Below are 27,082 nucleotides of genomic sequence, written 5' to 3' on the forward strand. Positions count from 1 at the left end.
CACATACTCACATAAGCTCATACATATAGGTATAACTAAATAAATCTCATAGAATTAAAAGAGAAGGGTACATTATATGTGTTTCCATTTATATAAGCTAATGAAGCTACAATAGCTCCAAACAAGTCAATGGTTGCTTGAGGACATGTGTAAAAATAGTGGTGAGAGACACTGAGGGAGATATCATGAGGGGTACAGAACACACAGTTTGTTCCCTATCTTGATTATGAGGGTGGTTTCATTGTCTTACATATGACAAAATATATCAGTTTACAGGCTTGGGGAAGTAAATGTCAGTAAGGTGCCTGCCACACAAGCATAAAGATTAGAGTTTGGATCCCCAGAACCCATATAAGTTAAGTAGAGAGGACGGAGGAGGGGAGAGACAGGTGGAACCCTGGAGCTCATTGGCCAGCCAGTCTACCTAAAAAGATGAGCTTTCAAGTTCAGTTAGAGACCCTGCTCAAGACATAAAGCTAGGAAAGACAGAGATTGCCAAGAAAAAAAACACCCAATGCTAACCTTTGGCCTCCACACATAGCATGCAATGAGCAGCCATGTCCACCCATGCACATGGCACTCTAGTAAGCACATATACTACATACACACCACATCACACACACAACACATAAAATGTACCAAATTAAGTGTGATATATAAAATTTATATATTAACAATTATATTGAAACTTTAAAATAACCTTTAAAAAGTGAAGCCTATTTCTTTTCCCCTTGTATCTTGGTAGGCCTTATGACTTTTCTTAGCCAATACTTGCAACAGAAAGCATATGTACCAATTCTGAACACAGGCCTCTAGAGGCACTGTCTATGTAGTGCGTTCTCAGACCATGTCAGATGTGCATGAGAATTGGCTTGGGTTAGCCTGCTGCAATATGAGAGCATGAGGGGGAAGAGTTGAAGTCATCTGAAATTAAACTGCCAGAATGACCTGGAAGATAAAGGAACTTAGCAGGACCTGAAGAATCACCAACCCTATCTCGGTTAAAATTGCCTATCCATACAACTGTAAGAAATAGCATTTTGTTTGTTTGTTGATTTTGGTTTTTCGAGACAAGGTTTCTCTGTATTGTTTTGGAGGTTGTCCTGTAACTTGCTCTGTAAACCAGGCTGGCCTCGAACTCACAGAGATCCACCTGCCTCTGCCTCCCGAGTGCTGGGATTAAAGGCGTGCGCCACCAACGCCCAGCAAGAAATAGCTGTTTTAAGCCACTAAATTTTTCAGGTGTTTGTTAGGAGTTGACTGAATCAGCTGGACATGGTGGCAAACAACTTTAATCCTAGTACTCAGGTAGATCTCTGAGCTCAAGGCCAGCCTGGTCTACAGAGTGGGTTCCAGGACAGTCAGGATTACATAGAGACCCCCCCAAAAAAAACCTTTAAAAAAAAGAGTTGACTGAATCAGAAATTGGAATCAGGGACATTGGAGAAATGGCAAGCAGGGAAGTTTGGAAGCATCAGGAAATTATGTCAAGAGGCAAGGGAGATGGCAAACTGTTGAAACAGTGGGCAAACCTGTTGTCCATTATGACTTGGAAGATGGGAGAAAGGCATTTTAAAGACTCAATCTGAGTAAGTTCTCAAGACAGAATGGCAAGTGTCAGACAGGTGCCCCAGGCTATATATGACAATTTCACAATAATAAGAGGCAAACACTAGATGGCAGAAAGCTTGCCTGTTTGCAAACGGAATTCAGAAAGAGTAGTTAGGGAGGCAGGATTTACTAGGTTAAAAAGTGAAAGTTGGGCTGGAGAGATGGCTGAGATTGAGTACTTGCTGTATAAGGACCTGAATTTGGACTCACAGCACACATGTAAAAAGCTGCCATAGTGCCTGTAACTGCAGCACTGGAGGGGAGGGAGGCAGGAGGGTCACTGGGGTTTGGTTAGTGTAGTATAGTGGGATCTAGTGTAGGGGGGAGAGTGAAAGCATTGAGACTCCATCTCTAGAGAACAACACAGTGATAGTGAACATCCAATGACTTCCTTACAAATGTTTGTAGAGCACACACGCACACACACACACACACACACACACACACACACACACACACACACACACACACAGTTTAAAGAGACCTGAGCATTAGTCCCATTGCCTTTGTGATCTGTGAGTGCTCAATTGCCTCAGTGTTCTCCTATATACAAGTAAGAAGGGTGCCCCATCTAGCTGGAAGACTAAGATTCATTTAATAAATGTTCAACAGCCATTCTCAGATCCCTGGTGGAGTGTATTACTTTCCCTGTTGTAATCAAGAGCCCTGACCCTGACAAAAGCAACTTAAGGAAGGGTTTGTGCTGGCTTACAGTTCCAGGGAATATATTCCATCACAGCGGGGAAGACATGGTGGCCGGAATGCAGACGAACTGAAGTGGCTTCCTCACAGGGAAATCGGTCTCTCTGCACCCATGGCCCAGTTCCCCTTGTAGTCTCAGGCTATTATTTTGATAGGAGTTCTCAACCATTGGGACTTCCAGATGAGCCAATTGAGAAATAACCCAGAGTGCTGAGTCAAAATATGCCCACATTTTAAGAACATCAGTTTGAACGGCAAACTTTATGAACTATACAGTATCTGAGACAAGAAAAATGACATAGACACTCATGCCTATGAAGAGACCTGTTTATTACTGAGGATATCTCATTTGGTGAAAACCACAGAAATCCACATACAAATACATAAAGTGCAAATTCTCACAGGCTAGCAATATGCCCCACTATTTTTACATGGGAAGATGGGATGTTTACAGAAACTGTTAAAACAAGGACATGATTCTGAGCTACTATCAGAAATTTAACCCATTCTTACTGTGTTTTATCTGTCATATACACCAAGAGCTTATTGTAGCCGATAACAAGGTCTCACCATATATAGATGAAGATATCCTTCCCCTTTCGCCTGAGTGACTCTGATAACACACATGATAAATCCTAATATTGTATCAAGTAGTATCAAATCAGATGTGACTCACTTGAAAGGTGGGGTTATGGGTTCAAAAAATGGCATCCAGATCAGTGATATTCAAATCACATAAGACACATTCTTAGCCTTCTTGGCCAAAACCTTCTTTTGTGAGCACATACTATATATTATAGATAGTTTTCATGTGGAAAGATCCTTGCACTCCCCAAAGAAACTGAGTGTGTGGCATAGGTTTATGTCAACATGACACAAGCTAGTCCTTCTAGAAGAGGGAAACTCAATTGAGAAAATGCCCCCACAGATTGGATCTTGATGACTGATGTAGGGACTCTAGGCTGGTGGTCCTGGATGTTATCAGAAAGCAAGCAAGCCATGGAGAGCAAGCCAGTAAGCAGTAATCCACCATGGTCTCTGCTTCAGTTCCAGCAGGCTCTTGCCCTGAGTTCCTGCCCTGACTTCCCTCACTGGTGGATGTAGAAGCTCTGAGATGAAATAAACCTTTTTCTTCCCAAGCTGCTTTTGGTCATGGTGTTTATCACAACGACAGAAACCCTAACTAAGACACTGAGTGTTTATGGGTGTGCATGCTCAGTAAACATCGCTTACTGTGTAGTTCAGTAATAATGAGTATTATCTTTTAAAATAAAACCTCTTAACTGCTATTGTTACCAGTTAAATACTGCATAAGAGGAGATACCAGATTAAGCAGAGTAGACATTAAAAACGATAAAGCATGACCTCTGCTCTCAGGCAGCTAACAGGTGTGTTAAGGAGTGTCAGTGAACTAAACAGAATCAACTGGCTAATACATCAGACAATGTTGTAAGGTTCAAGGGTAACACAGCCGTTGCAGGTCAATTAACCTGCCACTGATACTTTGGAAGTATAGATCAGAAAGGCAGAGAATAACCTAGAATGTATATTATAATAAGGTCACTGTGTGCCCTTCCAGGAAAAGGCAGCAATTGCAGGTGGGGAACTGGACTGGAACTGGGAATTTAGGGGCACATGATAAACTTGTGTTCCTTTCTGACATTTTCTTTTTCCCCCCCTTTTTTCTTTTTGTTATGGTACTGAGGATATTGTATCTAGGACCCTTGACCTGTCAGGCAAGCTCTCCACCACTGAGCTACATCTCCAGCCCCCTGTGTAATCTTTATATTATACTTTACTGCAGAGAATTCAGAATTCCCTCGTGACTTAGAAACAGAACAGGGACTCTCACGTCAGTGGTAGGTTTCTAAGGGTTTTGCTCTCAAGGCCCTATTACTCAACATTTTCATATTTCTCTGATTTAGGGTTCTACTAACAGGAAATTTAGGAAGCAAACTCTGGTCACTTGACTTGAAGTTTTATAGCCTTCAATTAACAGAGGGAAGATGGTTTGTTGGGTGTACTAATTGGGTGAATAGTAAAAAATAATAACACTGATTTTGTTTTATGACTACGACTAAAACCAATGCTCTGCAAAGAGTCAGACAATATGCCACTCTCTTCTGCTTTAGTTTTTTTTTTTTAATCTGGAGCTCTCTATGAAGCCTACACTAACTCTGAACTCACAGCAATTCTCCTGCCTTAGTCTCTCCAGGGCTGGGATTACATATCCAGCTCTCTCTTCACACATATTTCAGCTCATTATAAAATGCTCTGGACAAACATGAAAAAATATTTCCTCGAAGTTTTGTGCTCTGACTGACCAAAGTCAGTGAACCCCATCCCCAATAAAATGCTAGACCAATTTGCCACTTTGGATAGCATAATTGTTACTTCATCAGTTTCTAAAACAAACTCAGAAAATAAAAGCACAGTAAAAGGTCACAGCAATATCAGCTATAGGCAACCAAAAACAGGCATTGAAAGACATCGAAGTTACTTCATACAGTACACATCTCAAATATTCTGACAACAATAAAACAGTTTTTAAACAAACATTTCACGACCAAGTTTAAAGCCATCTGAATGAACACAGTTAACATTCTTATCAGTGAGGTAACAGGGTAGTAGTGCGTCAACTTCACAGTAAGAGAAGGTAGAAAGATGCCTAGGGAAGAGGGAGGTAGAGCAGAAAGGTGCAGAATTAACTGTGTCCGAGTGGAATTTGTATTTTTCAAGCTTTGGAAATACCAGTGGAAAAGTCTGGAAACAGAAGCAGTGGCAGCATTTGTTGCACTTCTCTAGGAGACTCCCACTTAATGTTTCTGTTGCATCAACTCCAGAAGCATCTTGATGAAGAAAGGGGGGCCTACTTGCTATATGCAGACATCATAAAGTATCCAATCTCTTGGAATCTGTCTTAAGTCACTACATCCAAATGTTGATACTTTATATTTACAATAGATCTCAAATATCTTACAAAGCAGTGTGTTCTCCCAGAAGAACGTTGAATGTGCTCAAGTCTCATATAGTTTGTAAATAAAAAGAACACCCATCACTGCACGCATGCACCTACCATTTAAAATACACACAAGATATTTGTGAGCCAAACTCTACATATGGAGTAAAACACAAAAGTCACCATTAGTGCTTTATATGGAAGTCTTGTTCCATCCTGATTCTTTAAAGTGTGTATATAGGAATCTTTAAATAAGGGTGAGAAGTTGGGAGGATTGGGGGGTGGGGGAGGGGGGAGGGAGAGGGAACTGAGAGTGACATGTGTAAAAAGTTAAATAAAATATATGGAAGTTTCAAACAGGTTTTATGATCACCCCCAAATTCTTACCTCTTAAACATTTCACGTTTTCTATTCATTAATTTCACAATTACATATGTGTATAAAATGTATTATGATCATAGTCACACCATTACCCTTCTCTTAACCCTCTCCAACTCCTCCTGACTCCCTTCTTTTCAACTAGTCCCCTTCTACTCACCATGTCTTCTTTTCTTGTTTTAAGAACAGGTCTTGTCTATTCGTTTTATGTCCTTATTCCCTGTGTTGTCTTCACTACAGATCATCAGGATGCCATTAGTGTTTCTTACTTTGATACCTTCTGTAAAACCCTCAATGAGTAACATGACTTAGTTAATGAGCTCAACAGCTTTCAGTTTCAGAGTCCAACGATATTGATTCCTTGAACTTTTTCTTAGAGGTTATATTTTACAATCCTTAGTTTTATTTCTTTTACTTTTGTTCTTTATCTTCTCTGGATCTCATGTGATTCTGAAAAAACATCCAAGTAGGACTGGAATCCATAATAAGAATGCTTTTTGCTCCCCTCCCAGAACTGGGCTACTTTTCAGTGATCACTACTAAAGGAAAATGGTAGGCTCGCTGTTTGCTCACCCTAACAAATACAAGTGAATACCCTGGCATACAGTTTTCCCCACCATTCCTAGTGCTTGGTTTGTGCTTCACAAGAAGCATTTCTCATGCTACCATTGCTGTAATTTCTACGCTACTCTTTGATTTTTCTCCATCAATAATAATCTCCTCGCCTCCTTGCATTGCCAGAGATCAACTGCAAGCTTTGCAACTATCTTTGCTTTATCTGCATGCTAGATAAGTACTTTACCACTGGACTCTATCTCAGCCTAATTCTTTTCCTCAACGCTCCAGAAAATACCCGTTTTGACTTGTTTGCTCAAAGAAAATACATTCATTCCCATACTATTGCTGGAAAAAGAGAAGAGATGAACAATGTAGTGCCAAAGTTGAGGCCCACTGGCTGACACCCCTTTCCTGTTAGCACCTAGGCACCCACTGTGTCAAGCTCATGTTAAACATGCTCAGACAGATTCAAGAATTTAGACAAAATTAAATTTTCCTCAACCTATATACACTTTGGGAACCTTTATACATAACTGGAATTTAGCTTTTCAAGGTAAGATCTCAAATGTCAGTAACTTCACTTTAAGATGACTTATATCTTGTATATGCTCAAGCATTCAAGCAGAAATGTTCTCTTTGTAAGTGGATGACAATCATGGCATGGCTTTTGTGATTATGAATAGGCTGTCACATCACTTAAGTTTCATTTTGTTCTTGGTCACTGGAACACAGACACTAAAACTGAATATACATGTTTTCTCATATATAGCTTTGATTATACCACTTTGTAGAATACATACCATTTCCTAATTACAATTTACACTCCAAAAATGTTTTTATAATTTTAAGAATAAAACAAAACATTCAGTATACTTCTTCTCTACAGCAAAGCCTTTAAAATAAACTCATACATAAAAATGGCACTGTACATTAACTAGCTATTATCTATAGTCATATAGGACCCAGCTCTAAGACAGCAAGGAAGGAACAAATTAACAATAGTGGCAACATAATTTGAAAACTATGTTTGGATTATACAACCAAAATTAGCTCAAAGCTGTGACAAACCAAACCATGATTTAACATGCTAATCAGTTTAGGCTTTACATTATTATTTTTAGGAAATAAATTAGTATCAGTGCTGTCTCCTATAGGCAATTTTGTTTAAACAATTACACCCCAAGGCCTTATTACTGTTATCCTCACTATAGCATGTATTCAGTAAACCATGTAGGGAGGTAACAATTTGGAAAGCTTAGACAATATTTCTCTATTAGGGCATTTCAGAAGGTTAGACAATCAACCACAAATGAATTTCCTGTTTTCACACTGAAAAGGATGAAAAATATATTATCAGAAATTTCAAAGTCAGCAACACACTAAAACAAACTGGCCTTAGTCTTAAACATCACTGTCAGTGTTTCCTAATACCTACAATTTCCCACCAAGCACCAACCATGCTTAACCTTGTTTATCTTCTGAGATCAAACGAGACTGGGTATTGAATCAAGGTGGTAGAAAATACTTAAATCTCGATATTTCATTTCTTAGTAAAATTACCATTACTTTCAGATAAAAGAATAAATCTACTTATAAAAATGTAATTCAAAAAGACTGTCAATTAAATACCACGATCATTCCACAGCAAAGATTTTTTTTTCACTTACAGGCTATAATAACTGGATCCTAGCACGAAGACTCAACTACAGCTACATTAAGCCAGATTTTTAAAAATTGATTGCATTTTATTTAGGGGCAGGGAACACACACAATGTATAGAAGTCAAAGGAAAATTTATGGGATTTGGTTCTCTCTCTCTCTTTCCACTATGTGAGTCCCAGGGATCAAACTCAAGTTGTCAAGTTTGGTGATAGGTGTGTGCATCCACAGAGTCATTTCATATTTATATTGTCTATAGAAAAGCATATTAGGCCAGATTTTTAGTAAGATCTTTTCTACAACCATTTTTAGTGCCAACAAACCTGTCTTCTGTAGAGGAAGTACCTATACAGCTTGGAAGATTTCCCTTAGCCATCTGAAAATGGACCGATGACATATCCAATGCAGGACATGGTTTAATTCATACCAGACCCTGAGAATGCATTGAGAAATGTGACAAGAACAAAGCCACTAGGAGTGCTGCCACTATTGTTTTATGTTCAGTAAACATCAGTCTTAAATACATATAGTAAATATACACCACAACAAGGGCACCTGAAACAGAGGTGCAAAACCACAGGCTGTAATATCTGTCCTAAATCAGAAAACCTAAATAACTATTAATTTTTTTGAGACAGAGTCTTACTGTGTATCCCAGGTTGGCCATAAGCTAACTAATGATCCTCCTGCCTCAGCCTCCTGAGGGCTGTAATTACAGGAATGTGCCACCAAGCTGGGTTTCTAACTTGAAAATCAATACCTACATCATGACAATGACACTTTTCCACAATGCATAGGAACAGTACCCCCAGTACACACATCTTTAAGAAATAATTTCCTTAACTAGCCCTAAAGTTATATAATGTTTCTTTTAAACCATGCTCTACACAATTACAAGATATGTAACTAAGCTTAACCACAGTTTAATAAGAAAACTCACTTTTGTATTGTTTCTGATATAGGAGGAATGGCGTGCCACTGTAACACTTTCACTGTAATGACTGTCATTTAAGACTATGAAAACATTTGACTCATATCCCTCCAAACATTTTCATTTCAAATGTATATAATCTATTTAACCAGCTGAACAGAGGAAAGAAAAGGGGAAAGTTAACTTGGCAGATGGAGAATTCCAACATGAGGTTCACTGTGTAGAGTTCTTCATTCCATGTCAGTGCAAAGTCATAATGTACTGATGTGCCCTAGCCTACACAGAACGCCAGATCAGTCCATTTTTACTGGGCTCAAGAAAATTCTCTATCAGAGCATCAATGAGCTTCTTTAATTCTTCTTCTAGTAAGGCAGTGTCACTGAGGGAAAAAGACAAAGAGCTTGAAATTTCATAGCCTTAACATTTAATTAAGTTATTTTCACTTTTAAGGAGGGCATATATCTGATGGGACAATTAAATAACTGGCAAAAAAATTCACCCAGTTAAAATAATACTCTCAAAAAATTCATACTAAACTGGGGGTTGGTGACACACGCCTTTAATCCCAGCACTCAGGAGGCAGAGGCAGGCAGATCTCTGTGAGTTCGAGGCCAGCCTGATCTACAGACTAAGTTCCAGGACAGCCTCCAAAATAATACAGTGAAACCCTGCCTCGATAAACCAAAAAAAAAATACTAAAGCAATAATCATAAATTAAACTGAACTGCACTACTAGGCATCTTCTGATCCATGATAAAGCATGAGGTAATTAGAGCCAATTAATTCTCCTATGCTAGGCAACTGAATAGCTCAGAAGGCCAATACCAAGTATTATTATAAAATGGCTTCCTGAGAGGCAGGGAAGTAGTGGCACATGCCTTTAATCCCAGCACTTGGGAGGCAGAGGCAGACAGATCTCTGTGAATTTGAGACCAGTCTGGTCTATAAGAGCTAGTTCTAGGACAGGCTCCAAAGCTACAAACCCTGTCTCAAAAACAAAAAACAAAACAAACAAACAATAACAACAACAACACCCCCCCCAAAAAAAATGGCTTCCTGAGTTATTGAAGGACTTTCAATACAGATGACACGGAAGAATACTACCTATTTTTCAGATAGCAGAAAAGAGTGCCAGCACTCACTGAAGAGACAGAGGCAGGTGATCTCTGTTAGTTCTAGGCCAGCATGGTCTACACAAACAGTTCCAGGCCAGGCAGGACTACACAGTGAGAGCCTGTCTCCAAAAAGAAGAAAAGAATAATTAAGTGCTTATTGAAAAAAATAGCTCTACATCTACAAATAATTCCTTCTGAATTGTCATGGAAGTACTGCTGCAGCCCAAAACATTTCTAGAGAAGTTTCTAGTAACTGCTTTCACAGTCATTTTATAAGCCAGGTAACAAATCCATTTTTATTACTTTAATAATTTTTCATTTTTAACTTAAAATCACCTTATTTGGGTAACTACAAACTTTTCTCTGAATGTAAAGAGGACTTTTTCCTCTCTAGTGGAAATACAATTTTAGTACATGGGCATGGGAAAATATAAAACACACCTTAGTTGTGTTCTGAAAACAATTAAAATACTTCTAATACTTTTAAATAACTTTTTTTTTTTTTTTTGGTTTTACGAGACAGGGTTTCTCTGTTTTGGAGGCTGTCGGTCCAGCCTGGCCTGTGATATGTTTATTAAAGAGACTAACAATCTGTAACAAATATTTCTTATTTTCAGAAAATGAATTAGGCAGATTATGCAAAACCATGGCAGACACACAAAAAAGTATCTGATAATGTACAGAGCACATGTCGATCATTTCTTCATATTAAATCTCAGAGTCTTCGACAGGATTCACAAGTTTGAAGTTAAATTCTCAATGATACAGCTTCTTAGGAAAAAGAGTCTGGCAGTTTCTCAAAAGGTAAACATAGTTCCCTTAGGGCCTAGCAATCCTACTCCTACATATATATCCAAGAAAAATGAAAGTGCATACCACACAAACTCATTCACAAGTGCTCGTAATTGTTCCATTCTTGATAGCTTAAAAAATGTAAATAGTCTGGATGTCCATGGATGAGTGGATTTCAGAACATGATACATATCCATTCAATGGAATATTTGGGGACTAAGGATTATACAGCCACTAAGGACCACATACTGTGTTTCATTTATATAAAATGTCCTGTTATGGGATGAATCTGAAATTTCCTTTATAGAATCAGGTATTATAAATGCTTTGTCTTCAGATATTGGTGCTATTTGGGGTAGAATGTACCAGAAGGAAATAGGTCATTGGACTGTGCTTTTGAAGGTTTTATCTGACCCCTTACTCCTCCATAATGCTCATCCTTACCTTAGGTCCAAAGCAACTGACCCAGGCAACCATAAACTGAAACCTCAAAAAGCATGACCCCAAATAAATCCATCCTCCCTTTTTTCAAGGGTTGAAAACAACAAGAAAAAGTGTAACCCATGCCCAGTGTAAGTAAATCTACAGAAAAGGATAGTAGATTAGTGATTGCTTAGGGCTGTTAAGGTCTTCTACAGGGTACAGAGGCTTCCCTTTCTTCAGAACAAAAAGGTTCTAAAGTTGACTGTAGTGATGGTTACATAGCTCTGGACATATTAAAAACCACTCAACTTTACATTGATATGTGTGAATTCTATGGTATATAAGTTATATCCTGATAAAGCTCTTACATATGTATCTAAAAGAATCAGTCCTCACCTCTGGCCAGGTGATGCACACATCTCTGCATAATACTTTATCTTTGGTTCTGTCCCACTTGTTCGAAGAGTAGCAACACAGCCATTTTGAAAAGTAAATGTAATCATTTGGCTGTTTTTACTCACTGGCAGTACCTACGCAAAATGCAACAGTTTACACATGTATCTTTATTTTCAAGAACTATAAACTACATTGCACTTAATAAAACATTTAAAGTAGTCTAATTCATAGAAACAAAGTAGACTGGAGGTTTCCAAGAGTTGGGAGATGGGGCTATAGGGGGGTAGAAAGTTATTTAATGAGTACAGAATTTCAGTTTATCAAGGTTAAAAAGTTCTGAAAAATCTGGTATATAGTAATATAAACATACTTAACATAAGATAACTGCATGTTCTAAAACTGATAAGATTTAAAAAGAGGTCATGAAGTCCTGAGGGAGATGAGCTAGTGGATCTCAGAGGAGTTGAAGGGAGGTAGTGAGGGTATATAAGATCAAAATACATTAAACACATGTATGAAATTTTCAAAAAATAAAAGTTATTAAAAATGGGTAAGATATAAACATGTGTTAAATAAATTAGAATATTGAAACAACATCTGAATATTACAAACGGAAACTTAAGCAAACAGTTATCATAACAATAAAATGAATATGATAATTTATCATACATAAGCATCTACTAAGTACCTACCATACAGGCAGGAGCTTTGAGAGACATAGAGGAAATGACCTGCTACATACAATACAAAGATAACACAAGTAGATGTCAACAGAGATACTATTACATAACCCATGGAAAGTGACCGATTATAGGACCTGGAAGTCACAAGGAGGATGAACCATTTGTCTTAAGTCCTAAGCCTCATGCATTCTAGGTAATCACTTTATCACCATCAGCCCTTGCCTTAAGCCTTAAACAATGGTGAAGTATGAACCTACAGCAGAAAGGAGAAAGGTAAACTAAGGCAAACAACTTGACCCAAAATATGGGAAAACTTTAAAATGTGTTTAAGAAATCAGTTCCTCTATTTGTCTAAAGGTATGGGAGTCAGTTTAGAAACATGTTAAAATTAGAAAGATGCAGCGTGTTGAAACCAGAAGCTTTTAGACTTTGGTTTTCCACACCATTTATCACCCATGTACATTCCTTCTCTCACTTTCTCCTCTTCCTTGGTCTCTTCAAGCCTACTCCCCTTTACACCATGGTAGTAGAGATGATTATTTGGAGAGTCATGAATGTCAAGAGACCAGTTAGTGTATCTCAAAATACCCTGGCACAAACTCTCATGAAACTGGAGGTCACTCTTTTACTATAGCATGGATTATGACAAATACTTAAAAAGTTTTCTTTTAAGAAGAGGTGTTTTTCAAGAGCTTCAACTTCCATCTGAACACAAAGGTTGCTGGGAAGGTGGTGCACCTGGAGGGTGCTTAGGTCTTGCAAGGCTCCACCTGTAGGGCCTCGCCTCTTCCATCTGGCTGTTTCTAAAGTGACCACTGTAAACTAGTAAACATGAGCGCACTGGCTTGAATCTTATGTGAAACTTGTTCCAGCTTGAGGGTTTTCTTTTTTTGTTTTTGGTTACTTGAGTCATTAAATTGTTTTCATTGTTCGAAAAAAAAGAAAAGGTACTTAAGGTACTTACTGATTTCTTATTGGGCTGGCTGCTGTCATATCCAGTGGTTATGTCCCGTACGTGCAAGATAGCAAATGCTCCACAAAACTTTGGGTATTCCTTTGGAGACTCAAAATTGCGAAGCCTTTCAAATATAGTTTTGATGGTAGGTGGGTCATAACACAAGAAATAGGAAGTTTTTGATATGTGATAACCGTATCTGTGCAAAGATTTAAATCTGAAGTCAGATTCTAGGTAACTTTTGGGACGTGTACATATTAAAGATAAGCCAACATAGTACTTTATAGAAAATGATACTGATAATTTTAATAGTAAAGAGATCTAACTGTTCCACAAAACCAAATGAAGGACCAAACCAAACAAAATAGCAAGCAAGAAAGATCTGGCATGTGATATTCATACAAGAACTTACTTCTCATAAACTTTCGACAGCTGTTCTGTCAGGGTTACCTTCCTGGTTTCCAGGAAAGAGGCCATCTCAGCAACAACAACAGCTGCACTCACTCCGTCTTTATCCAACACCGAGGTTCCACAGAGAAAACCTGAGGGTTACATGGTGTCTTTAGAAAAGGAGAAAACCTCAGCCTACAACTGCCACAGTTTTACACTTCTTCCCTGATTAGTGAATAGAAGAGCACATTATCAAGCTAGGTGTGGTAATGTATGACTATATTTCAGCACCTAAGGGACTTAATTGGGAGTTCAAGGCCAGTTTAGGCTGTAATATCTAAGATTTTGTCTCAAAATAAAAACAACACACAAAAAAACCCTAACATTAACAAAAAAAATACAGTGACAACAACAAATCCAACTCCATAGGAGTCTAGTAACAGAATGTATTCAGGAACCTTTAAGGTCTTTGATGGAAAAATGAACCTACGTATTGCAAACAATGCCTTTAAGTTTTTAAGCAATGCCATGCAATGTAAGCACACCACATGCTTAAACTGTGTGCACCTTTCCACAACATCATGGCCTGCATAAAGTCTTTGCTAATTTCTTCTTTGTAGCCAGATTTGAGGGGTTTTCATCTGATGAGATACTGTCCACTTGAAAGAAAGACACATATACTGCTAGGCATGCATCTCTGCATTTTCTGTTTTTTTTAAACAGTATGAATACTATTTAGAAATACAGAAACTCTATAAGCTTTTTTTTTTCTTTTGCTTTTTTGAGACAGGGTTTCTGTGACTCTGGCTGTCTTGGAACTCGCTATGTAGACCAGGCTGTGCCTGCCTCTGCCTCCTAAGGGCTGGGATTACATGTGTACACCACCGCCACCCAGCTTGTATTACCACCGCCTAACTGCATCTCTGCATTTTCACAACTCAGAATTACAGCCAGAGATAAACGTCTCCTCTCTACAGAATTACTATATTTTAAAATGCTTTCAACCAAAAGAAAAAGTTATTAGTATTTACTACATACCGATAGACTCTTCAAATGCAAAAAGAACTTCTTTCCCATGCCCTAGGAGATCTTTTATCCTACTTCCAATCCATTTAAAGCCTGGTAATGTTTCCTGAAATGAAGAAGAAGTCACTACAGTTAAGTGACTCTGATGAACACATATTAAAGAGCTTATTTCTAAGTGCACATAACCCCTCAATAGTGAGTTTCTGTTATGGTCCTTGTTTATATAGTGGTAGATATATTGTCACAAAATACCATAACCACTACACACAGGCGCAAATAATGACACACCAGCAGAGAAACAGGTGATTTACATCAAACATGTTTATATGTTGAAGAATATAAATGCAAAGTCATGTGTGTGTATATATTATGAACATCTAGTGCTTGTTAAGTACTGTAATGAGTGTTTTACATCATCCCTTCTAATGCTCACAAACATTGCTCAGAGATTACCGTTCCCAAGACTGCACATAAGGGATGGGGGCAGTGTTTAATTATATTGCTTTCCTGAAACTATCCTTTAAGCACTCATGGAGGATGTGATTTAGCCTGCTTGGGTACTCAAAGCCTTTAGATTTTTAGTGACACAATATAAGCACACCAATGCTTGAAATGTGGGTATTGTTCCACAAAGCTGTGGCATACATAAAGCCTTTACCAACCCTTCTTGTAATCAGATTTGAGGGCTTTTCATCTGACGAGTTACTGTCCACTCTAAAAACATGCCCTGATTTAGTGTCAACAGAGAAAGTGTGTATGCACACTAATTCTAGAGCTTAGCCATCACTAATCTGTTTCCTTAATTCAGTTTTCTACTTCCTCTTCAAAATAGAAACAGAAAAGCCAACACCACCCTCAGTAAAAACAAACAAATTTATAATATTGTTTTTTAGAACCAAGTTTCTCTTTTATGCTCAGGATATATTCTTTGCCATAGACAAGGAAAATGTTAACATCATAATTCAGAATCTTAGGCTTGAATAAAATTTCATTATCTTCTAACTTTTGTGTGTAATAAGCACAATACTCATTCTTCTCTTCTTTGTATGATTGGTGTGTGTGTACATACATTCATGTTAATGTGATCGAGAACATATGTATGCCAGTTCACATGTGGACTTTAAAGGACAACCTTGGGGCCGGGCGGTGGTGGCGCACGCCTTTAATCCCAGCACTCGGGAGGCAGAGGCAGGCGGATCTCTGTGAGTTCGAGGTTGGGCTGGACTGACAGCCTCCAAAACAATACAGAGAAACCCTGCCTCGTAAAAACCAAAAAAAAAAAAAAAAAAAAAAGGACAACCTTGGGAATTGATCCTCATCTTTCAACCTTATTTAAAACAGGTCTGTTCATTGCTACTGCATTCAATGGGACAGCTGGCATCTGAGCTTCAGAAGCATCCCTGCATCTCATCTTGTTATAGGAGGACTAGAATTACATGCATACAGTAATGCATCCAACTTTACATGGGTTTTGAGGATTCAAATTTGGGTCCTCAAGAGTACCAGGCAAAACTTTACCCACTAAGCATCTTCCCAGCCCACAATATTCTTTTACTTATCCAATTAGTGTTAAGATCCATAGCTTGGTGATGACTCATGAAAAATGCCCATTTTTATTGATACTTGACTGATGGGGAAGGTTCTTCTGTGTATATGTTGTCCTATTGGTTGATAAATAAAGCACTGTTGGCCAATAGGGAAGCAAGATAGGTGGGACTAGGAGTCGAGGAGGATTCTGGGAAATGTAGTCTAAGGTAGGAGTCAATGTGTCCTGGGAAGAGAGGAGGCTGTGTCCTCGGTAAGGTAAGACCTTATAAAATATATAATAGTAATTATGGGTTAATAATTAAGTCAGAGCTAGCCATTAAGAAACCATAGCAAATGGCCAACAACTTCATAATTAATATAGTGTCTCATGTATTATTTGGGGACTGAGACAGTGGCCGGACCCAGGCAGCTGGCAGGAAGAATACACATTATACTTGGCAAAGAGGACAGAAGACCACTTAACTGACCAAGTTAAGTTTAGTCCAAGTAGCTATAAAAATGGTCACTAACTACCCTAGGTTTACAAAATGAATGATCCAGCCTGGGAGTCACTACTTATTTTCTAGGTATAGAGTCACTAGATCTTAGTCTGAAATTTAGAGTTCTGGTTAAGGTAGCAACTTGTAATTCTATATTTGATAGGTATAAGCAAAGATTCAATGACCAAAATTCTCTGAAGTCTGTGTTACTGATAGGCCATATTTTCCCAGGCTAACATGTTCTATGTTCCCATATGACATTCCCAGACAGTAGTACATGGAGTAAGGAGCATTGATGTGATTGTCTGGAAGAACATTTCACCTCAGAAATTCACATACTAGATGACTTTGACTCGGGGTGTCTAAAACTAAGCAAGTGTATATAGAAAATGGGAAGAGTAATGCATGAGATCAATGAAAATCAGTTTGGTACAGAGCTGTCTTTATAAAAATGTTTAGAAAAGCAGCATACAGACTTCAAATGAAGTCTGCTTCATTCTTACCTCAAAATGAAATCCTTCTTTAAGTGCAATTGCCTTTAAAATTTTAGAAGAGACAGTGGTGGCTAGCATGTAAACATTCTTCACATCAGCATTTGATTTGTGTTCTTTCCAGCAATCAAACAGCCACCAACCAAACAAAGCCGCCAGCTCATTCCCTGTGAAAACTTTCCAATGACCGCTATAGAAAGAATGAAAATTCCAAGTCAAGACCTTTGGAGCTTCTCATGAAAACTTTCTGGCTCAGACCTTCAAATCACTGTTCATACCCTGCCCCTCCTTTGTCTAAAACCTCAAAAGTTATTATATGACAAAACATTCATTCCTTCTTTTCAGTGTGTTGTATACACATGTGAATCTACTTGAGTGTGCACATGTATGTGCATATTTAGGGAAGCCAGAAGTGAATACTGAGTAGCTTCCTCTATACTCTTCACCTTATTTTTAAATATAGTTTAAATTTCATTTATGTGTGTGTATGTTCTTGCTTGCCTGTGTGGGCACATGTGTGTAATGCCTGTGAAGACCAGAAGAGGGTGGTGGATCCCCTGGAACTGGAGTACAGACAGCTGTGAGCCACCTGATGTGAGTGTTGGGCACCAAACCCAGGACTTCAGAAAGAGAAACGTGCTAAGCCATCTCTCCAGCTTTCCATCTTACTTTTTGAGACAGGGTCTCTCACTGGACCTGGAGATCATCAATTCAGCTAGGCAGACCAGCCAACGAACTCCATGACCTTCCTGTCTCTGTTCCCACCAGTGCTGTTGAGTTCATATGCACAGCTGACCTGCTGTGTCCTGAAAACAGCTGTGTTGTGGTCATCTACTGCCTCTGGCTCTTAGATTATTTACACACTCTCTTCTGTGATAATCCTTGATTCTTGGGAGAAGGAGGTGATGTAGATGTGCCATTTAGGGCTGAAGCTCAAACTACTTACTTCGCCTGAAGTTCTGCCACTGCCAGCCGGTCTGCATCAGGATCTGTGGCTAGCACTATCCGGGCATTCTCTTTTTCTGCCAGTCTCAGGGAGAGTTCCTAAAAAGGTGACCCAAAAAGGATAGATTGTATTAAAGAACCCAAATCCAATGTTCTTGTTCCCAAATGTAGGCACTATATCAGCAATATGAATTTCAGAAAGCATGCAGTCTGGAGAGACAGAACTAGGGCCACTTTCTGCAGAAATTTCAAACAAATTCTTACAGCTCCAATGTAATTTGAAAAGTCTCATTATGGTGCTTGCTGCAGAGCACAAGGGAAGCATGTAAGTTATCTTGCCATGTCACTCAGTCCCGTCTAGCTTCGTGGGTAATGAGCTAAGAATAATTTAAATATTAAACACAATACCAGCACAGATTCCCCTTCCTCAGGGTTTGGACATTTAACAGTAGAGAACTCTGGATCTGGATCTTTCTGTTCTGGGACGGGAATTGGAGGCTTAAAACCAAATACTTGAAAAGCCAACTGCACATAGTCATGTCCAACTCCATGAAAGGAGGTATGTACAAATTTCAAGGTGGTCTTTGAATTTAAGTCCCTGTAAAGAAAAATCACACATATCCTTACTTACCATTCACTAACAACTTCCTACAGAAAACAAAATTTATAAAATAAATATTTCATAACAACTTTCAAAATACATATAAAGAGGACACCCAACATTCATATATACTTAGCACTTTGTTTCACATCTATCAATTCTGTCAGCCTGGCTTTATTTCTCCAAATCATATTATTCTTTAATATTTAAAAGCATACTCATAACCCCACTGTCACATCTAACAAACTAAACAATCATTTTTTAATGTTGTCTAATATCTGTGTTTACATTTTCTTCAAGTATCTAAAAAATATCATCTGGTTGCTATGTCTCTCAAGTATTTTAATTTGTAAATGTTTTGTCCATGTTTCCAATCTTTGTTCTCTTCCAGAGAATATCCCTGGTCTTGGTATGCAAATTTGCATCCTTTTCATAGTTTCTTGTTTTTCTTCTCCTCCTTCCCTCCCTCTCTCTCAGTTTGAGACAAAATCTTGCAAAAGTCTCCATCTGGCTTCAAACTCACTGTGTAGCTGAGGGTGACCATTAACTTCTGATCCTTCTGCCTGTGCCCCAAGCACTGGGATTCCATGTGGTATGTCACTGTGCCCAGTTTGTGTGTTACTAGGGATTCAACCCAAGGAAGGATTTTCTCACAGAAGGCAAGCACCCTACTAACTGAGCTGTTTCTCAGCCCTTATTTATATTAGCATGTTTCTCTGATCTGCTTCTACAAAGAATGGGTCATTCAATCTAGGGGCAACATGAAATTCAATTCCAATTCTTTTGGCAAGAATAGGTGCTGTATATTTTCTACCAAGCCACAAGAAGTAGTTCATAATATCAATTTCACAGTTCATATTTATCAGTGTCCTGCCATCCTCATCTATCCATATGCAATTTCCTATCAATTTATTGCCTATTATGAGCTTTGAGGGTGGCTGCTAAGGTTTATAATCAAGATCACAAAATTGTGATGTTTTTATTCTATTTATTCTTCTTTCTGTATTAATAGTTGAATCTGGCGAAGCTAGGTCAGTGGAAGAGCATGTATAAAGCCCCAAGTTCAAGCTCCACTACAGGAAAAATAAAAGTGGATTTTCTTTCTTTGAAAAATGTTTCTCTTTCAGCCAACTCTTCAACTCTGAAATAGAATTTACACATGGGAAAGAAAAATTATCAGAAAGATTAAACCATTAATCAATTTTAAAAATGAATTCATAATTCATTACAAGTCTCGAATGAATGATTTTCAGTCTGGAAACACACAAAAGTGACCAATAATGTGCTTTCCTAGTATTGCCAACAGCTGCTGGTTTTCTTTTTTTAATGTCAATTAATTATGGTGATTCTTCATTTTGAAGACTTTCTAGCCTTTGATCAGTGGCAGACCCTTCATGTTTGTTCTTCTATGCTTTCGATATGACCTAAATATCCCCTGGTATGCTAGAGGTGAGAGAGGGACAGAGAGGCAGAAAGGTGAGAGGGAGGAAGGAAGAGGGAGAGAGAGGTAGATAAATAGAGATAGAAAGACAGAAACAAAGGAAGGAAGGAAGGAAGAAAGGAAGGAAGGAAGAGGGAAAGAAAGAAAGAAAGAAAGAAAGAAAGAAAGAAAGAAAGAAAGAAAGAAAGAAGGAAGGAAGGAAAGAAAGTCAATGATTCTGATACTGAGCTTGTTTAGGTCATTTTCTATACCAGGCCTGGGTACACGTTATTCTAAGGTTATCCTACAGTCCCACTTGGATACCTGTGAAAACAGATCTTTTTCAGATCTTCCATGTATCTCTTGCAAATGTCCTGGAGAGGATCTTTCTTCAGTGGGCTGGTGTCCACTAAATTATCGTTCCAGGAACCATTCCAGGGTTCCACACATTCTTCTATACATTTCAGAATTTCTTTATCATGTGGCGATGTGATTTGAGCACCAGTTTCCCAATAAACCTATATGATACATAAATATAACCATAACTAGTTAAAATGCTTGTTAGGCTCTTTTTCAGCTATAGTGGAGTTCTCTGGCTTTTTGAGGAGTATAGAATTAATTAAAAATGTCAATATTAGACTAATTTACCAACACTAAAGTACATTGATGGTAATGATTTCACAGAGACTCATCAATAAGACAACCGAGTATTATATCCTACCTTAGAATCTACTGCAGTAAAAAGTTAATATAAGGGATCAGTATAACTACCTTATGTGCATACATTAGTGTCAAATTATATTCTTAGATTCATAACTATATTCTAAAGATAATATTAAAAACATGAAATAGAGTGAAAGAGATGATTCAGCAGTTAAGAGCACTGGCTGCTCTTGCAGAGGATCCAGGTTGGTTCCCAGCACCCACATGGTGGCTCACAGCCATCTGTAACTCCAATCTCAGTTTCATAGGATCGGACACCCTCTTGCAGTACTACACTGAGGGTATTGTATGCATGTCGCACACAGACATACATTCAGGCAAACATTCATACACTTAAATAAATCTTTAAATACAAAGAAACCATAAAGTATCCACAAAAAGGACACTATTAAACTCAGCATTGTGTTATATGACACAGAATAAATAATTCCCATTGTAAATTAAAGTAGAATTTCTATGTATAAATTGTATTCTATATCAAACTATGTGTCTGAAAAGATAAAGATGGTATGTTAAGTATCTACATACATTTCAACCAGTTTTCAATTTGTCTAGTAGTTAAATCAATGTGGCACTAAGAACAATCACACCCCCCCAAAAAAGGCAATTCTAAAACTTCACAGAATTTCAAAGATGGAAGGGATGTCCCTTAGAAAATATTTATGCTAATTCTATCATAGATATGACACAGAATCCTAAATGAAAGAAAACAAAATATATTTGAGTGCATATACTATGTATTAAACCCTGTCACAAGCAATGTAACAAATTATTTGACTTAAAAATTCTTCTATCAACAACAGAAACAACAGGAAATATACAAATTCATAGAAATTAACTCACTACTGATTTCAAAAATCAAGAGGAAAATTAAAACTTTTTAGCACTGAATAAAATGAAAACACAACATACTCAAACGTATGGGACACAATGAAAGCAGTTCTAAGAGGCAAGTTCATAGCACTAAGTGCCTACATAAACAAAACAAAAACAAAAAACTGGAGAGATCTCATATTAGCAACGTAGTGACACACTTAAACACTCCAGAGCAAGAAGAAATAACACCCAAAGAGTAGATGGGAAGAAATAATCAAATTTGAGCTTGAAATCAATAAATAAGAACAACAAAAACAATATAAAGTATCAATGAAATGAGTTGGTTCTTTGGGAAAAATCAGTAAGATTGAGAAACTCTTAGTCAAATTAACCAAAAGATGGAGAGAGAAATCCAAATTAGAGATAAAAAGGGGGTCATCATGATAGAAACTGAGGAAATTCAGAGATTAAGGACATACTTTAAAAATCTATATTCCACCAATCTGGAATACCTAAAATAGAAGAATTTCTGCTGGGCGGTGGTGGTGCACGCCTTTAATCCCAGCAGAGTCAGACAGATCTCTGTGAGTTCGAGGCCGGGCTGGACTGATAGCCTCCAAAACAATACAGAGAAACCCTGTCTCGTAAAAAACCAAAAAGAAAAAAAAAAAAAAAGAAGAAGAAGAATTTCTTGACGTATATGGCCCACCAAAGTTAAATCAAGATCAAATAAGCCTATAACCCCTAGTAAAATAGAAGCAGTAATAAAACGTCTCCCAAAATTTCCCATATTTTAAAGATATTTGTGTTTTCTTCATGCAAAGTTTGTTAAAATGTGTGCATCTACCACCTATCACCCATGGCATTGGAGCCCCTGGGACCAGAGTTACAGATGGTTCTGAGCCATCACATGGTTCCTGAAAACTGAACCAGAGTCCACTGGAAAAGTAGCAGTACTCTTAACTGCTGAACTATTTCTCTAGACCCTTCCTAAGCATATTGTTTGAGACAGGGTCTCTCATTGAACCTATAGGACAGAGGCAGGGAGCCTGGGGGCTTGCTGTCCAGCCAGTCTGGCTGAAACAAGGAGCTCTATCCCTTGTCTTTTGACTGTACATCCAAGTCAAGGACTTAATCCTATATGTTCTAATAGATATGGTACCTAAAACCTACAAAATCTATAATTTCAGCCCATATTTCCACATTCAACTGCCCACAGTACATTTAACTCCCAATACCTGGAACTTACATGTCCTAAACTGAATTACGTTTCTTCCCTGACTCTAGGAATGGGCCAGTCCCAAATTTTAAATTGATATGAAATCTTTCTCCTACTTAAAATGGAACTCAGTGTGTCTGGACTCCTTCTAAACAAGAAGAAAAATGTAAGAACATGGATTCATCTTCTAGAAGCCCGAAACATGGGCTCAGTAATGTGCTATGTACCTCGGGCTGACTGTCACCTTTGCCACTCTACTTTTGTCATTTTGTCAGAGAAGCTACTGTAGCAAATGGATCCTGTGGCCATTGAGAAGCCTCGGCAGATCAGGGGGAGGTGAGAGTGAGGTCAAAGTACTATTTCCCTGACTCTTCCCATTCATTCTTCAAATTCTTGACACACAACATGACTTGATTTCTAAAATTATAAAGGGGATATATTTGGATAAGATGGAGAAATCAAGGAAAACAGGAGTAAAAATCCTAATGACGAGACCACTATAATGTGTATACTCTGAGAACCAGTCAACGCCATTGGAGGTATACATCCTTAATCTATTTCCAATGCCCGGTTTTGTTCCTCAGTGTTGAAAATTTACCTAGCACATATTATTCAAATAAGATGAAAACTATAAAATAGGCAAAGATTAGGCATGCAAGTTACCTTGTATCCATTGTCTTCTTTGCGGTTGTGAGAGGCAGTAATCATCACACCTGCAACTGCTTTGAGCTCCTGGACTGCATATGGCTGAAAAAATATATCACAGCAGCATTCTTCCACTTTGCTTGCTAGATAGTCATACATTTTACATGAACATTACTTGGTAGAATAATGCAGGAGGACACTTAGATATCAATAATTTAAGATCTCATTGGCTCCAGGTTTGAAGGGTAAGGTCCTTTTCTAACATATGCAGTTCAACAATCATCCAATTATCACCTTGAATGGCCTTTCCTTCCAATCTCATTTTGCTTATTGGTATAACAATTTCCTATTCTTTTGTTATACAATAATATTTAGTAAATACTACATAGCAGATACTTTACTGGCAAATGCAATCATAAACAGTTGGAGATGGAAATAAATTTAGAAACTATCTTATCCATCACATTTTACATGAGTTTTATCTGACATTACATAGTCATTAGGTAGAAGATTCAAAGCAAAAAATGAGTCTTTACAAACACTCTCGGCCTTCATGTCACATAAGTGTCAACTCACCCTTCTCTCTCCCAGGTTGGGTTTCTCTTTCTCTCTGTAGTAACTATTATTTCTCTTCCTTGGATGCTTCCCTACAGCTTCCACCATCACAATAACTACTCTCCAGACCACAGAAAGTAGGGGTGATAGAGGAGGGGAAAGGTGTGGGTAGATGTTCCAGGTCAGATCATACTAGTCTAGTCCCTTGACATGGATTCCAGAAACAGTTTCAAACCCACACCCAATCAGAGGTCCCTCCCCTCCAAGATACTCTGGCCACCCTTAGTTAAGGAAGACAACTTTTGATTTGAAGTCGTTGGTGGCAAATGGGTGTGAATCTGGGATTGCTAAAAATACCTTCCTAATCAACTGCTGCAAATCTACCTGAGGTAAGACAGGAAAGACAACACACAGGCACTGATGTTAGCTGGGACTGGCAACTCTATGGCACAATCTTAGATTTCTGAATACTCTTGTTACTGAAGCTGAACATATAGATACAAGGAAGACAAATACTCTACCATTGAGCTATAGCCCTAGCTCCTTCCTGTAACACAATAAATAAAAGACCCAGAGACAGATATTGGCATTTGGGCTTCAAGCTGAAGATCAGAAAAGCTAAGCAGTTGGGTTAGGTTACCTCAGACTGAAAGGTGATCCTATTTCCACCAAACCTCAGACTTCAGCGTGGTTGTAGAGTCTTGAGACTTCAATGTCTTCCTATCCTCAGTGTGACAGGGAGAATGAATGCCTGATACTGAGACTTTGCTGGGATTAAAGGCATGTGATTCCAGGTGCTGAGATCATTTTTATGTGAGCTGTTTCTCTTTCATGTAGATTTAAGTGGCCTTGGACTCACAGAGATCTGTCTACCTTTTAATCCTGAGTCCTAGGATTAAAGGTGTGTATCACTACTTCTTAGTTTTTGGCTGCTGGGATTAAAGGTATGTGCCTGGCTTCTATGGCTTATGGCTGACTTGGCTTTCTGAATCCCCAGGCAAGCTTTAATAAATCATAAATAATATATCACCATACCTTTCTAATTTCTATTACTCGCTGGTGTTAACTTTATTGATACACTTTTTTTAAAAAGCAATTCCTTCAATTCTTTTGTTTGTGTTTCAAGACAGGGTTTCTCTGTGTGGCTTTGGAGACTATCCTGGCACTCACTCTATAGACCAGGCTGGCCTCGACCTCACAGAGATCCTACTACCTCTGACTCTCAAGTGCTGGGATTAAAGGCTTTTTTTAAAAAATTCCTCCAATTCTTTGAGTCTCCCAATAAATTTCCAAAAATTCAATAGAATAATCTATAGATATTATTCATTCCTTGAATATTTGATAAATCTTGCATATGAAATCATTTGGACCTGTTATTTTAAATTTAAGAATACTTTATAAAATAACAATTCAACTTAATGAATAATTATAGTTATTCAGGTTTACTATTATGAGTTTGATGCATCAACTATTATTCTAAGAAAATGGCTAATTCATCTAAGTTTGCACATTTACTTAAATTATGGCTAGAAGTACTATGATTATCTTAGTTTCTACTCTGTTTATTACCCAGTCCTTTTGTTTATATCTTGTATCTTCAGCAACCCCCTTTTTGGGGGGCGGTTCAAGACAGGGTTTTTCTATGGCTTTGGAGGGAGCCTGTCCTGGAACTAGCTCTTGTAGATCAGCCTATTCTTGAACTCATAGAGATCCTCCTGCCTCTGCCTCCCAAGTGCTGGGATTAAAGGCATGCTTCAACACCACCCAGCTATCTTCAGCACTCTTTCCACAGTTTTATTAATAAATTTTTAATTACATTTATTTATTTATTTACTTAGGGGCAGGGAAATTCATGCCATGGCCCATGTGTGAGGGCAGAGGACAACTTGTAGAAGTTGGCTGTCTATTTCTACCATGTAGGCCCCAGGGACTGAAGTTATGTTGTCAAGCTTGGCACTGGAAGTCATTGCTCCAGCCCAGTTTTGTCTTCTGTTACTATTTTAAGTCTATGTACTTATTTCTTTTTCTCATACCTTTAAATTTTCATTCTTTTTAGCACAAGCATTATTATAACATAAGCTTCACATCTTAACTTTTTTTTTGCTACTGCATTTGTTAAACTTATAAATTTCCCTCCCTCAAAGTAGGGTTTAGTTCTACCTCATAAATTCTGGTTAAATACATCTCATCACAACTATAGGCTAGTAGTCATTTTGTATAGACCAAGCTCAAAGCAAAATTGTTTTCCTTTCTTTAATTAGACTTTCATTGGATTGGGCATTCAATACTTAGAACCATATGTATGGCAAAATTCGAGTCCTAATTGTCTTAAGAGGTCACCTGAAGGGCAGCCAGCTGAGTAATCACCATCACAACATACTTACTACAAAAGGTGTAGGAACGTATCTTGAAAAAAGGTAAACAGGAACATCTTTAGCAAGCAATACTGCAGCAGTGAGTTTAGCAAGCCTAAAAAAAGATATTTCACTTAGTCCTTCCCATAATTTTAATAAAGCAACCTTCCAGATAACAAATGTTTCACAATGGAATTATTTTTAATTTTGAAACAAGATTTTTGATAGTAGCCAAATCTGGGTGGAACTGTTACCTAAGTTTACCTCAAACTCAAAATCCTGCCTCAGCCTCCCTACTGTGCCACCATGCCTAGCCAGCCTATTCTTGCCATTACTGATTACTTAAGCTTGATGTTCCAACTTGAAACTGCTAAGTAAGGTCTGTCTGTCTGTTTGAGGAGCTAGGGATATTGCATGGTGGCAGCATACTGGATTGGCATGCACAGGCCCCAGCTTCATCCCCAGACACACATAAACAAAAACAAAAACCCTGTAATACTGGAGGGCAATGAAGCAAATAAACTTCATTTGTACAGTTGTCCTCCTTAAAAAGTACCATGACTATCAATTTATGACAAGATACTAAGGCAGGATTATAAGAACAGAAGCTTCATAATTACTCCTATTTAATGCCTATACATAAAAAGTATAGACTGATTTTCTGTGAATTTGCAATATTTTAAGATTATTTTTATACTTCTATAAAAT

General features: G+C 38.0%; 1 protein-coding gene across 1 annotated transcript in view; it reads right to left on the reverse strand.

Moving 5' to 3' along the window:
* Window positions 1-2,626: 2,626 nt before the first annotated feature.
* Window positions 2,627-27,082, reverse strand: part of Pgm2l1 (phosphoglucomutase 2 like 1) — a 49,789-nt gene continuing 25,333 nt past the window's right edge. The window contains exons 4-14 of the mRNA XM_005073997.4: window positions 26,405-26,489; window positions 23,484-23,567; window positions 20,387-20,580; window positions 18,450-18,639; window positions 18,043-18,140; window positions 17,109-17,286; window positions 14,591-14,684; window positions 13,575-13,704; window positions 13,172-13,361; window positions 11,525-11,658; window positions 2,627-9,177 (exon numbers count right to left, since the gene is read on the reverse strand). Of these exons, the coding sequence (XP_005074054.1) occupies window positions 9,075-9,177; window positions 11,525-11,658; window positions 13,172-13,361; window positions 13,575-13,704; window positions 14,591-14,684; window positions 17,109-17,286; window positions 18,043-18,140; window positions 18,450-18,639; window positions 20,387-20,580; window positions 23,484-23,567; window positions 26,405-26,489 (1,480 nt within the window). The 3' untranslated portion in view covers window positions 2,627-9,074. The remainder of the gene's footprint in view (window positions 9,178-11,524; window positions 11,659-13,171; window positions 13,362-13,574; window positions 13,705-14,590; window positions 14,685-17,108; window positions 17,287-18,042; window positions 18,141-18,449; window positions 18,640-20,386; window positions 20,581-23,483; window positions 23,568-26,404; window positions 26,490-27,082) is intronic.

This window comes from Mesocricetus auratus, unplaced genomic scaffold (assembly GCF_017639785.1).
Source record: "Mesocricetus auratus isolate SY011 unplaced genomic scaffold, BCM_Maur_2.0 Super-Scaffold_4256, whole genome shotgun sequence".
NCBI lineage: Eukaryota > Metazoa > Chordata > Mammalia > Rodentia > Cricetidae > Mesocricetus > Mesocricetus auratus.